Source organism: Cetorhinus maximus, chromosome 21 (assembly GCF_964194155.1).
Source record: "Cetorhinus maximus chromosome 21, sCetMax3.hap1.1, whole genome shotgun sequence".
In the NCBI taxonomy this organism is placed as follows: Eukaryota; Metazoa; Chordata; class Chondrichthyes; order Lamniformes; family Cetorhinidae; genus Cetorhinus; species Cetorhinus maximus.
The window spans coordinates 91790417-91805092 of NC_135899.1; the positions used below are offsets into that span (position 1 = coordinate 91790417).

Below are 14676 nucleotides of genomic sequence, written 5' to 3' on the forward strand. Positions count from 1 at the left end.
CCCACCATGGCCCCTCATACTCTTCACACTCTGCTCACTCCCCTTGGTCTGTCATACCCTCCATGACAACTTATGCCTCTCTACCTACTCCTCATGGTTCCTTATGCCCCTCCATGCCAACCTATGCTCTTGTACCCATTCCCCATTGCCGCAACCTCCTCCATGCCAACCTATGTCAATCAATCCATTCTCCATGGCCTTTTATAGCCCCTATGCCAACACATGCCAATCCATGGCCCCCCCACACTTTGCCCTTACACCCTCCATGTTGATGCATTCAGTATCCACCATGGGCAGACCTCAGAAGCCATGGTGAGATGAAATAAAATAAAGTTCTAGTGCAGACTTCACTATATCAAAAAAAATTCATTGATAAAAGCCCATTCAGTAATTTAAATCCCTTCAAGTACTTAATCCTGAATAAAAACAAACATTTCCTTCAAGTACTTAATCCTGAATAAAAACAAACATTTCCTTCAAGTACTTAATCCTTTATAATGCAAACATATGTACTCATAGCCCCACATTAAAGACAGCTAATCTATTTATGACCACTTGGAGCAGTCAGTCAAACTGTGAATTTACAGGCCCCCTGTGATAGTGATAGGTTATGGAAACAGTCAAGCAAAAATAATACTATAATGATAGCACTCAGGCATATGTTAACAAACAACTATTAAAATTGCAAGCACTGATTTTGTTCAACTGGCTGGCTGTTTTTTTTTTCCCTAAAATTTAAAGTGCAAGGGATTTAAATGACTTGACAGTTCCACAGACCTTATCCACTTTTTATGCACTTTCAAGTCTACTCTTAACATTCCAAAAGGGTACCTGACCTTTTTCAAAGGGGGATCTTGCCTCTCCAAATAACTCTGGTGGCTTTAAACCTTTTGCTCAAACGTCTAAAACCTACGAGTCATGTTTCAGAAACCCAGGTGATGAAAATTGCTTCTGTTTGAAGGCAGCTGCCTCCATGAACTACGGATGCATGAAAAACATCTCTCCCCCATTTCCCCCCACTGGCAAAAATGGTAGTTGCCAGATTCCATGACAGGACTTGGATTCTGGGCTCCAGCGCCATTTTGGCAGAGCCCTCTGGCTGTTCATAAATTCAGTCCTTCATGAGCAGCTCTGCTTCCACATGTTCCTTCATGTGTTGAGCAATGCTTGTGACCTGGATGATTAGTGGAACAGCAAGAGTGGAGGAGTAAGACATCCTCACAATAAGGGAAAGTAAGGTATAAAGTTCAGTCATCTCATCTCAGATTCATCACTTTTGCCTCTGGTTACACAGCAGCATCTACAGAGGGTGAAAACAGGTTATCTTCCAACCCTGCAGGTCAGAAGTGCTGTAGTGGAGAGAGGACGAAGCTGAGAGGTAGCCAAATAACTGTATTATTGTTAGGGGGGGGTTGGAGTGGTGGTCGGGGGAGAAGTTGTAAAACAAAATAACTTTAGTTTTACGTCAGAAAATTTCTACTTCAAGCATTCGGGCTCAAATCAGAATTGGCCATATGTGATGAAAGCATATAATTAATGCCAGTGGTTACCCTAAAATGCACAATATATATTATATTAATATTATGACAAAAATGTTATTTGTATATTGAACAATTGCTGAAAATGTCAGCTTATTAATTTTAGTCCATTAGTTCTCTCCTTGCTGAAATGTCAGATTATTGTTTTCCTTCAGTGTGAGAGGAATGCAATGAAAATATTATGAATGTCTATTAAATACTCTTCATTTTTCCATTAATTAAATACAGGTCAGTAATGCACATTGACTTGTGTTAAATGACAATACATGTTTGTGAAATGATGAACTAGCAGATGATATTGCTATTGGTCAGAATGAGATTACAGAATCCTAAATTCTAATTAACAGCTAGGTTGCTTTAATTTTATTTACTCATTTACATCTCAAGCAAATGATTTTGTGCAGCACAATCAAGATGAAAGAAATTGTGACCTGATGTAGGGGATATTTTCCTTTCAAGTGTAGGTCATTCCCACTCAGTTTCTCGCTTCACTGGCACTTCAGTTTTAATCAGAAGTGTATCTTAAAGTGATGGCATTCTGTCTCCTGCCTCTAACAGTCAAGAAGGTTTAAAGCTGGTTACTAAAATAGCCAGTCTGATATTCAGCACACATTCACTCCTTTCACTGCTGCATTCATTCCACCTCCAGAATCAAACAGAGTTTATGCTGGTTAAAGGACAAATTATTAGAGTAACCAGTTGGGAATGTCTGCCAGCGCTACATCAGTAGAATTCTAGCTAGGTACATTTCTTTACCCAAGTGCATTTAATCTCATGCTTTTTAAAAGTGAGAATACATAGCAGCGCAGTATGTATGAGTTCGGATACAGTTGTGTGGCTAGGATGATAAGTGTGGAGTTTACCAGCACCAGGGGATGGTCCTGAGGTTTGATGGAACTGGAGTGGATGTGTTTAAGTTTGACAGTACAAGAGTGGGGGCAAAGGGCCATTCTGTGCAGAAGGGAACTTTGGGATTGGCAGAGCTGCTGGGTGAGGGATGGAATATGGAGTTGCACACACTGGTACATCCCTCGGGGTCCCGAGTAAGGGACACAAGTCCAATAACAACAACTTGTATTTATATAGTGCCTTTAATATTAAAAAAAACCCCCAACGCGCTTCACAGGAACGTTATGAATCAAAATATGACACCAAGCCACCTTAGGATATATTGGGACAGATGACTAAAAGCTTGTCCAAAGAGGTAGGTTTTAAGGAGCAACTTAAGTGAGGAAAATTTAAGACTAATTTAAGACTAAAATTTAAAAATGGGAGGGCTTTAAACTAACTCGGCAGGGGTGTGGGAATTAAGAGAAAACATTAGAGAGGAATACCAGGATGCACAAAATACTGGGAGGGCCAGCTAGCACTAGTATAGAGAATAGTAAGTTAATAGGTGAAGTCGGGGTGAGGGAGAAAGTAAAAAAATCTAAATCAGGGTTACTATTCATGTATGTGAATGCTCGGAGTATAGTAAATAAGACTGGGGAGTTACAGGTGCAGATTGCCATGTGGAAATATGATGTTGTGGTGATAACAGAGACCTGGCTCAAGGAAGGGCAGATCTGGGTGTTAATTCTTCCCAGGTACAAGGTGTTCAGAAAAGATAGGAAAGGAAGAGGGGTGGCAGTATTGGTTAAGAAGAGCATTGCGGTGCTGGAGAAAGAGGATGTCCCAGAGGGTTCAAGGACAGAATCAATTTGGCTAGAGCGAAGGAACAAAAAGGGTGTAATTACATTGCTCGGTGTAGTCTATAGACCGCCAAATAGTGAGAAGGATGTAGAAGAACAAATCTGCAGGGAAATTGCAGAGAAATGCAAGCGTTATAAAGTAGTTATAATGGGGGATTTTAATTACCTGATTGTAGACTGGGACAGTGGTAGTGTAAAGGACAGAGAGGGGCAAAAGTTCCTAGATTGTGTTCAGGAAAATTTTCTACAGCAGTATGTGGCCAATCCAACAAGAAAAGATGCACTGTTGGACCTGGTTCTTGGAAATGAAGTGGGCCAAGTAGATCAAGCATCAGTTGGGGAACATTTAGGAGACAGTGATCATTGTATTTACGTTTTAGGATGATAATTGAAAAGGACAATAGGCAAACCAGAGTACGAATAATTAACTGGACGAGAGCCTACTTTGATGGGGACAAATGGAGTGGGCCAGATAGACTGGAATGAAAGATTGGCGGGAAAAACTGTAGCTAAAAATGGGCTTCCTTCAAAAAAGATTTGATTCGGGCACAGTCAAGGTATATTTCATTGAAAGGGAAAGGTAGGCCAAACAAATCCAAAGCTCCCTGGATGAAAAGGGAGATAGAAATTAAGATAAAGAAGAAGAAGTGTGCTTATGACAGGTGTCAGGTAGAAAATACAACTGAGAACCAAGATGAATACAAATGTCAGAGGGAAGGAAGCAGAGTGTAATGGTCAATGGATATTTTTCGGGTTGGAGGAAGATTTGGAGTGGAGTTCCCCAGGGGTCGGTATTGGGACCCTTGCTTTTCCTGGTGTATATTAATGATCTAGATCTTGGTGTGCAGGGGACAATTTCAGAGTTTGCGGATGATATGAAGCTTGGGAGTGTTGTAAACTGCGAGGAGGACACTGCAGAACTTCAAAAGGACATAGACAAGTCGGTGGAGTGGGCAGATAGGTGGCAGATGAAGTTCAGTGTGGAGAAGTGTGAGGTAATGCATTTTGGTAGGAAGAACATGGACAGACAATATAAAATAAGGGGTGAAATTTTGAAGGGAGTGCAGGAGCAGAAAGACCTAGGTATACATGTGCATAGATCATTGAAGGTGGCAGGACAGGTGGGGAGAGCAGCTAATAAAGCATATAGTATCCTGGGCTTTATTAATAGGGGCATAGAGTACAAGAGCAAGGAGGTTATGCTGAATTTATATAAGACACTCGTTAGACCTCATCTGGAGTATTGTGTACAGTTCTGGGCGCCACGTTATAGGAAGGATGTGAACACATTGGAGAGAGTGCAGAAGAGGTTTACAAGAATGGCTCCAGGGGTGAGAAACTTCAGTTACGAAGGTAGATTGAAGAGGTTGGGACTGTTCTCCTTGGAGAGGCAAAGGCTAAGAGGAGATTTGATAGAGATGTTCAAAATCATGAGAGGGCTGGGCAGAGTAGATAGGGAGAAACTGTTCCCACTTGTAAAAGGATTAAGAACGAGGGGGCACAGATTTAAAGTGAGTTGCAAAAGAAGCAAATGTGGCATGAGAAAAATTTTTTTCATACAGCGAGTGGTTCGGGTCTGGAATGCGCTGCCTGGAAGTGTGGTGGAAGCAGGTTCAATCGAGGCGTTCAAGAGGGCATTGGATGATGATTTGAATAGAAACAATGTGCAGGGGTACGGGGAAAAGGCAGGGCAATGGCACTAGGTCATAATGTTCATTTTGAGATCTGGTGCAGACACGATGGGCCGAATGGCCTCCCTCTGTGCTGTTAAAATTCTGTGATTCTGTGAAAAAGAGGTAGCGAGGGAATCCCAGAGTTTAGGACTGAGGCAGCTGAAGGCACAACAGCCAGTGATGGAATGATTAAAATCGGGAATGCTCAAGAGGCCAGAGTTGGAGGAATGCAGAAATCTCAGAGGGTTGTGCTGTTGGAAGAGCTAGCAACACTTGGGTGGGATCTTCTTTGTCTGGCACGTCACATGAATTGTTTTATGATGAATTCCTGAAGAATAAATAAATACTGTTACAAGTTGCTAAATGAATACCACAGTCACATAAATTAATAGACTCCACTTGATGCTTCAGTCAATGTCTTTCTGGAACACATGGCTGGTTTATATATTATAGTTTCAAATATCAATATTCAGTCAGCAATTTTGCTTCCCTTTGAAGTTGGAGAGAGGAGCAGAGTTTTTAACAAGCATCGTCTGTAAAGGCCAGTCATAAAACCTTCCAGAAAACATTATTTATCCAGAATAGAAGTCCCAAGATATTTTAATATCAGTTTTTGTCCAAGAAAATAAAAATAATTGTCAGGTTAATTTACAAAAGAATTTTAATTAGCTGAAACAGCCGTGGGATTTTGCACAATTAATCTCTCACATCAACAGGATGAACAAATCTTTTGGAAACAGCAATTTGACTTCAAATTATAAACATTGATACATTGGGGCACTATCTAAATTTATTTGTCTCTCTTTAGCTGGGCACATTTTCTGAAGTAATAAAATGCTAATAGCTTTTATACAGAAGTTCAGCTGAAAACTGAATTCATTATTCAATTTGCATTCAGATAATAACTTTCAAAAATAAACAAATTGAAATATTAGATACAAAGACTGAATTTGATCCAGGAATATAGGGAAAGTAAGAGGCCATTCAGCCCCTTGAGCCTGTTCCACAATTCAAATAGATCATGGCTGATCCATACCTCAATTTCATTCACCCACCAAGAATTAGGAGCAGGAGTAGACCATGTGGCCCATCATGTCTGCTCCGCCATTCAATACATTCATGGCCACTCCCTGCCCACTTCCCATATCCCTTAATTCCCTGCGACACCAAAATTCTGTCTATCCCAGCCTTAAATGTATTCAACGATAGAGGACCCAGAATCCTCTGGGGTAGAGACTTCTAAAGATTCACAACTCTTTGAGTGAAGTAATTTCCCCTCATCTCAGTCCTAAATGATTGGCCCCTTATCCTGACACTGTGCCCCCGTGTTTTAGATTCCCCGACCAGCGGAAACAAGATCACCTCTGATTCTTCCAGAAAATAGACCCAATTTGCTCAGTCTCTCATCATAGGACAACCCCCTCATCTCAGGGACCAAGTTAGTGAGCCTTTGCTGTAGCATCTTCAATGCAAATATAGTCCAGAAGAATGGCTACAGGAAGCCTGTATACTTTCCTCCAGGGCATTGACAGAAACAGAGCAATGCTATGCTCCCATAGAGAAGGAAACATTGGCAGTGACATGGGCTGCAGAAAGATTCTCTAGGTACTTGGTGGGTTTACCTTTCCAAACTGAGACTGACCATAAACCACTGATCACCCTCTTGAATTCCACAGAGGTAATCAAAATGACCCTACGTATTCAAAGGTTCAGCCTTTGGTTGATGCGTTACAAGTACATGGTTGTGTATGCACCAAGAAAGCCACAGACCACGGCTGATGCCCTATCCTATGCTATGGTGGATCAAGCCGTGACCCAGGACTTCATGCCTGCATTCTCATCAACCAGAATGAATTCCCTGCCAGTCTCTGCCTGAAATTGGCAAGAGGCCCGAAAAGCAGAAGGAGGACCTGAAGTGTGGCCAAGGTCTTGAGAAGTTTGAAGGTTGGTCCAAATACAATTCTACTGAGCAGCTCCAATGAAAATGTCATGAACAAAACAGGCATCTAATGGTAGTCGATGATCTTCTGGTCTTCAACCACCGCTTGGTCATTCCCAAGACGATGACCAGCTCTCCTGTCCACCCACAGGCCAAAGGAGAGGCTGAAAGAGCCATAAAAACCATCAAGATCTTAATGACCAAGAATTCTGACTGGAACTCAGCCCTGCCACACTACAGAGGCACATCTTTAACTAACAGCTTTTCACCAGCGGAACTGCTCATGGGCCAACGGCTGAAGACACAAGTCCCTCTGCAGGATCAGAACCTGAAAGTCAACGTTACAGCAGCTGAACTCAAAAAGGTGAGGAACATGGAGACCGGCCTACACGAGAAGCAGACGAATTGGTACAACTCCAGACATAGGGCGGAATCGTCCCAAATTTGCACTAGGTGCAGTAGCCGGCAAGAAAAAGAATGTTTTACACTCCGGCTACAATGGCGGCTTCTCACGCCATATCATCCCAATCCCACCTCTTTAATCATGCATTCCCAAGAAAAATGCCCTTTCGCTGGAGGGCAGCCTCCGATTTGCCCGCCAAACTGTCACCTCGCCGCTTCCTCACGCTGGGCACCATATTTAAAGTGCAGCCACACGCACACCTCTCACTGCTTCCAGCCCACAACTGCTGCACAGAAAAAGCAAGAAGACTGCAGCCCCCTGATTCAGTGATGCGTCCCTGGAACACTTTTTGGATGCCATGGAGGCCCACTGTGATGTCCGATACCCCCACTCTGGCCGCAGGAGGGGCAGCAACATCACCACTCTGGCTTGGTAGGTGATGGCAGAGGTGGTCAGTGCCAGTGCTGCACAGAAGAGGTTGGCCATCCAGTGCAGATAGAGGATGAATGACCTTATCTATGCCACCAGGGTAAGGCAACCATCTCATCACTCTAAACTCACACACTCAAGCCCATCACACATTCACTGGCATCTCACTCACTGCCAGCTCAAGGGACATCACCACTCACTCTCTCACACACACCCTCACATCTCCATCTGGCCTCATCTCCTCTGGAGACTGCCTCCTCAGCCCTCACCATCTTGAGGCCACTTGTACAGATCAACGTGTGTCCCCATACACACCCCCTTGGATACCCTCCTTCCCCAGTACAGCCCATGTCCTGTAACCTCTTCCCTTGCCTGAGGCCAGTGAGCCCCCTTCCATTGATCCAGTTTGAGATCACCACCACTGCTCAGTGGTCACAACCACACACGTGATCAGGGAGAGTTGTGAAGGCACCAAGAAGACTTAGTTATAATAATGAGTAATGTATATCATGATGTAACAGTGGCATCAGTAGTCATGTGCTAAAGACTCTGTGGGGCAGATGGAATAGTCTGTACTAAAAGGAGATGTGCCTACCTTGTAACTCATCATGTATATAGTGTATATAGTGTAAATAAAGCAATTTGAAGTAACCCTCCGGAGTCAGACCGCAGTTACTCAAGATAAGTTACCATGCAATCAGCAAATGAAACACTGCTCATGATCGGGAAACCAGGAAGTGTGGGGAACTTCTTAGAGAGGGAAGATTAAGAGGAAATTTTATAGAGATGCTTAAAATTATGAGGGGTTATGGGTAGAGTAGGAGAAACTGTTCCCATAGGCAGGAGAATCAAGGACCAGAGGACACCAATTTAAGTGGCAAAAGAAGCAACAACAACATGAGAAAAACCCCTTTTACACAGTGGGTGGTTAGGATCTGGAATGCACTGCCTGAAAGTGTGTTAGAGACAGGTTCAAGTGAGGCATTCAAAGGAGAATTGGATAATTATCTAAAGAGAAAAAATGTACGGGACACAGGGAAAAGGCAGGGAGTGTGACAAAGTGAGTTGCTCATGCAGAGTCAGCACAGACTCGATGGACTGAATGGTCTCCTGTGCTACCATATGAACATACAAAATAGGAGCAGATGTAGGCCAATCAGCCCTTTGAGTCTGTTCTGCAATTCCTTAAGGTCATGGTTGATTCCACATTCCCATCTACCCCTGATAACCATCGATTCCCTTGTCAAACAAGAATCTATCTATATTCAGTGACCCCGTTTATACTGCTTTCTGAGGCAGAGAGTTCCAAAGTTGCACAATTCTCAGAGAAAAACATTCTCCTCATCTCTGTCCTATGAGGGGAACCGCTAATTTTAAAACAATGCCCCCTAGGTCTGGACTCACCCACAAGAGGAAACATCCTTTCCATCTCCACCTTGTCGAGACCATTCAGGATCTTGTAAACTTCAATCAAGTCACCCCTCACTCTTCAAAACTCCAGTGGAAACAAGCCCAGTCTGTTCAACCTTTCCTCATAAGACAACCCACTCATTCCAGGTATCAATCTAGTAAACCTCCTTTCAACTGCCTCCAACGCATTTACATCCTTCCTTAAATAAGGAGACCAAAACTGTACACAGTATTCGAGATGTGGTCTCACCAATGCCCTGTATAACTGAAGCATAATATCCTTACTTTTATGTTCAATTCCTCTTGTAATAAAGGATAGCATTCCATTAGCCTCCTTAATTACTTGCTGTACCTGCATACTAACTTTTTGTGACTCATGCATTAGAACACCTAGATCCCTCTGGATCTTGGAATTCAGCTGTCGTTCCCCATTTAAGTAACTCTGCTTTTTTATTCTTCCTGCCAAAGTGAACAACTTCACATTTTCCCACATTATACTCCATCTGCCAGATTTTTTCCCACTCATTCAACTTATCTATATCGGTCTGCAAACTCCTGGGCCAGAATTTTCGGCTCCGCGAGTGGGGGTGGCATAAAATGACGCGCAGTGACATCAGGTGTGTATTTAGATCTAGTGTCATTTAGATTTTCAGTTTGGCGGGTGCGCAGCCGACTCAGCTGCACGCCCACCGAACTGTCAAAGGCCTATTAAGACCATTTAAAAACTAATTAAACTAATAAACTGAGCTGCCCGTCCAACCTTAAGGTTGGCGGGGGGCAGGCCAAGAGCCCAGGAGGCCTTCGCATTTTTCATGGAACCTCATCCACGGGCGGGTTGAGGTTTCATAAAGTCTTTATAAATTGTTGAATAAAAATTTTTATAAAAATTAATTGACTTGTCCCAGCTCATGTGACACTGTTAGTTGCATTTTTCCCAAATGCAAATCATTACAGACTTGTATTGCGTTTCTTTTTCCAGTTTAGCCAATCAAAAATGTGATACCATGGTCTGAAATGGGAATTGTGACCACACAGAAAGTGGGTGCTCTTTTACCAGTCACTCACTCAAAATGGGCAAATAAATGGAACATATGAAATCAATTTGGCAAAATCAAAATACTGCAGATGGTGGAAATCTGATATTAATTGTGTTATCATATTACATGAAAAAACATAAACAGAATTTAGCATGGCATACTTCAAATTTTGGAATTTTGCATTCCTCAAGAGATAATTTATTGTTTCAGTCTGATTTAGGATTGCGCATGTCAAACCTGGTATACTTTTAATAGCTATATCAAGAAACAAACTATTACAGAGGACCTGGAGCTGAACAGCATTATGGATATAAGAAAATAAGAAATAAGAATTGGATGAGGCCATTTGGCCCTTCAAGCCTGTTCCACCATTTAATGAGATCACGGCTGATCTGCCTCAAGTCCACCTTCCTGCACTATTCCCATATTACTTAATTCCCTCAGCACCCAAAAATCTATCAATCTCTGTCTTGAATATACACAATGACTGAGCATCCATGGTTCTCTGGGGTAGAGAATTCCAAATGCAGCACTTAATGGCTTGGAAAGTTCAGTGAAATGGAATAAAAGATTTAACATTTTTATCTTCACTATTCTTTCAATATAAAAGATTGAGAATTTGTCTATTGTTGATGATTGGTCTCAACAGTGGAACTGGAGCACGAAAAAAATTCTAATTCGCCTGACAGCAAAAAACACTGGGTTCTAACACTTGGTGGGCAGTAATACTGGCTCCATTGTCAAACTCAGCAAGTGTTGAATTAAGATGGAGTATTCATCTCAGTTCACTTGTTGAAAACTTCACAATTCTTGCCAATGGGTAAAATAGAACTCTCTGTACTTATGGTACAGGAAATCCAAGTCAATGGAACATTGTAACGTAATTGCTTTGCCTTTTTCTGGAGAATACAGTTGTAAAAGAAATACCATAAAATGGAATTTAAAGGTATAATTATAAAGCATTTAAAGCACAGCACACTCAGAAAATGTGCAATTTCTTAGTCATCAATTTCATGCTTCAAATCAGATGAACTCTAGCTTGTTTTGAAAGCAGGCATGGAACAAATTAAAAACTGAAAACCTTCTGCTGATTGGTCGTTTGGATCTTTAGCCATTTTGAGAATGCTCAGAATTCCAAAATCCCAGTCCTAAAACAACATTGAATAAAGGCTGGGTGCGAACGATTTTAAACACATAACTCAAGCTTAATGTTCCTTACACTTTGCTAAAATAATCTGTTTTCTCAGATGAGTGGGATACGTGACCTGATACCGGGATCGGTTATAGATGCCACAATGTTCAATCCCTGTGGTTACTCAATGAATGGACTGAAAGCAGATGTAAGTATTCAACGACACAACTAAAAACCAAATGTTTTATTGCACAGGTTATAAAAATAATCTGAGATTGGCAGCCTATTAACTGCATCTGCAGTTTTTTTTTATTCATTCATGGTTATGTGGGCATCACTGGCTAGGCCCCCATTTATTGCCCATCCTTAATTGCCCCTGTTCAGAGGGCAATGTTTTTAAGAGTCAACATTGCTGTGGGTCTGGTAAGACCAGGTAAGGATGGCAGATTTCCTTCCCTAAAGAACATTAGTAAACTAGATGAGTTTTTGCAACAATTGGCATTGGTTTTGTGGTCATCATGAGACTTTTAATTCCAGGTTTTTATTGAATTCAAATTCCACCATCTGCCTTGGTGGGATTCGAGCCTGGAACCCCAGAACATTACCCTGGGGAAAAACTTTCCCCCCCCCGTTGGGGGGTGTTGTGTGTGCCGCCATTTTACATAGGCGGGGCCAATTAAGGCCCGCCCAGCGTGACATGCACCCGGAAGTGCTGAGCACTCCCTGTGTGGGCCGGGCTGGGGGGGATTCCCTGAGTCAGGGCGTGAAAAAGCGCCGAAATCTCCTTGAGGGGTGGAGGTGCCTCACAGAGATCAGTTTAAGTTCTGGAATATTTAATAAAGGTGAAAAAAAGTTTTGAGGACATGTCCCCTCACGTGAAACTGTCACATGAGCTGGGACATGTCCGTTAGCTTTTTCAAAAATTTTTATTTAAATAATAAACCCTTCATGAAACCTCATCCTCATCCCGCTCGTGGATGAGGTTTCATGATAAATACGAAGGCCGCCTGGGCTCTTCGCCAGCCCCCCAACCTTAAGGTTGGACGGGCAGCATTCTTAACAGCTTGAATTACTTTGTTAATTGCCTTAATAGACCTTTGACAGTTCGGCGAGTGCCCATCCAACGCGGCTGCTCGCCTGCCGAACTGACAATCCAAATGATACGCGGTGATGTCGATGGGAAGATTCTTCCCCTGGGCCTCTGGAATACTGGTTCAGTGACAATACCACTAAACCACCACCTCCCGAGAACTGAGATAAATGTCTGGTTCATCGTTCTCTGAAATGCGCGTAAATACCTTTGCGACAAACATTTGGAAACTCTCACCAACAGATGGTATCACCACAGATAGAGAGTTAGAGAAAAGGCTTTCGATCTTGTTTCTGTTTTAATGAAGGGGTGAATGCAGTGGATTAGGGTGGTATTGTGGGGTAGAGTTTCTGTTTTGGACCAGTCAATGCTCCTGGCACAAATGACCCCCAAAGTGTTTTATCTCCCTCTGTGTTTCTTCTCAAACTCATTTGAACATCAAATACAAAACCTATCATGAACCAGCATAATCGGGCAGGGTCTTAAAAGAAATTTGATTTTTTTTTTTTAAATTTGCATTGAAAATGACCTGGATTTTGTGGGAGATTTTGATGGTGAACTGCCAGTGTTCTCCATCATTACTGCTCCGAAACTGTCTGTAACTTCAAGGAGCTGGACATGTGCAAGTTAGTGCAGAAATCCCGAAGTTGCAGTATCTGTCTCTCTGTCTATCTCTCAGTGTTCTTCCACAGCTTCTAAACCGTGCACCCTCGCCACAGAGCCGAGAATCACTGAAATCAGCGAGAATATTAGCTTTCCGGCTCCGACATCATTGTTTGAAACTCCATAACAAATTTCACCTTGTTCGTTCAGGTGTAACTGGGTTTCGGACGGCGATGTGATTAATAAGGATTGATGAATAACGGAGCTTACCCTAAAACTCACTCTGATATTCGTGGGCCAGGATGTTTCTCCTCGCCGGGTGGGTTCAGTGGGGATGGGCACAAGCGGTCGGGAAGCCGCCCGTGATTTCACGGTTGGCGGGTCAATGAGGGCCCAGCCAGCATGAAATGCCCGCTGCAGCGCTGCCTGTGTGGCGTAGGCGCAGGAAACGCTCCCTGAGGCACAGAGCTGTCTCAGGGGGGTGAAGACTTTTGACAATTAAAAATAAAGAATTTAAAATGTTAATAAACATGTCCCCCTTCATGTGACCACCCGCCCGATGCACACGATATTCTGGCCATGATTAATTAGAATATTTTCAAAAATTATTTGAATAATTGTTTTAGAAATTCTGTTTTAAAACTTTTTTAGCCTCCGCCTTCTTCACATGCCCATCCCAATCTTTAGTTTGCTCAAAATTTTAACGTGATTTTATTTTTCTTTCCTGTTTTGTGCCTGGGATTTTATGAGGTCATAACCCCATCCCCTGGCTGAAAGGTCAGGGGTGAACCTGCCTCCGCGCGGCCAAGTAACCCGCAACCTGATTTTATGGCCATCAGCCCGTTCATTGCTTCAGGTCAAGACTTCCATCCCCATCTAAAAGGAAGTCCTGCCTCCAATCAAGTAGCCGGCAGCTCTCCAGTCCCAGCAGCACCACCAGGCAGCTCTCCAGTCCCAGCAGCACCACCAGGCAGCTCTCCAGTCCCAGCAGCACCACCAGGCAGCTCTCCAATCCCAGCAGCACCACCAGGAAGCTCTCCAATCCCAGCAGCACCAACAGGCAGCTCTCCAATCCCAGCAGCACCACCAGGCAGCTCTCCAGACCCAGCAGCACCGCCAGGCAGCTCTCCAATCCCAGCAGCACCACCAGGCAGCTCTCCAATCCCAGCAGCACCACCAGGCAGCTCTCCAATCCCAGCAGCACCACCAGGCAGCTCTCCAGTCCCAGCAGCACCACCAGGAAGCTCTCCAGTCCCAGCAGCACCACCAGGCAGCTCTCCAGTCCCAGCAGCACCGCCAGGCAGCTCTCCAATCCCAGCAGCACCGCCAGGCAGCTCTCCAATCCCAGCAGCACCACCAGGCAGCTCTCCAGTCCCAGCAGCACCACCAGGCAGCTCTCCAGTCCCAGCAGCACCGCCAGGCAGCTCTCCAATCCCAGCAGCACCACCAGGCAGCTCTCCAGTCCCAGCAGCACCATCAGGCAGCTCTCCAATCCCAGCAGCACCACCAGGCAGCTCTCCAGTCCCAGCAGCACCACCAGGCAGCTCTCCAATCCCAGCAGCACCGCCAGGCAGCTCTCCAGTCCCAGCAGCACCATCAGGCAGCTCTCCAGTCCCAGCAGCACCACCAGGCAGCTCTCCAGTCCCAGCAGCACCACCAGGCCATGACTGAGGACTGCAGGCAGTCTCCACGAGGTGCAATGCTGGAGACCAGACTGCAAGGTGAGTGGGG

General features: G+C 43.9%; 1 protein-coding gene across 4 annotated transcripts in view; it reads left to right on the forward strand.

Moving 5' to 3' along the window:
• The window catches only part of LOC144696130 (S-adenosylmethionine decarboxylase proenzyme-like), a 74938-nt gene that overhangs the window by 38089 nt on the left and 22173 nt on the right, over positions 1-14676 (forward strand). For all 4 annotated transcript variants that reach the window (XR_013580076.1, XM_078567463.1, XM_078567460.1 and 1 more), the window contains one exon: positions 11368-11460. Coding sequence is in view for 3 of the 4 variants with exons in the window: in XM_078567463.1 (XP_078423589.1) it covers positions 11368-11460 (93 nt within the window). In the remaining variant the exon portion in view is untranslated. The remainder of the gene's footprint in view (positions 1-11367; positions 11461-14676) is intronic.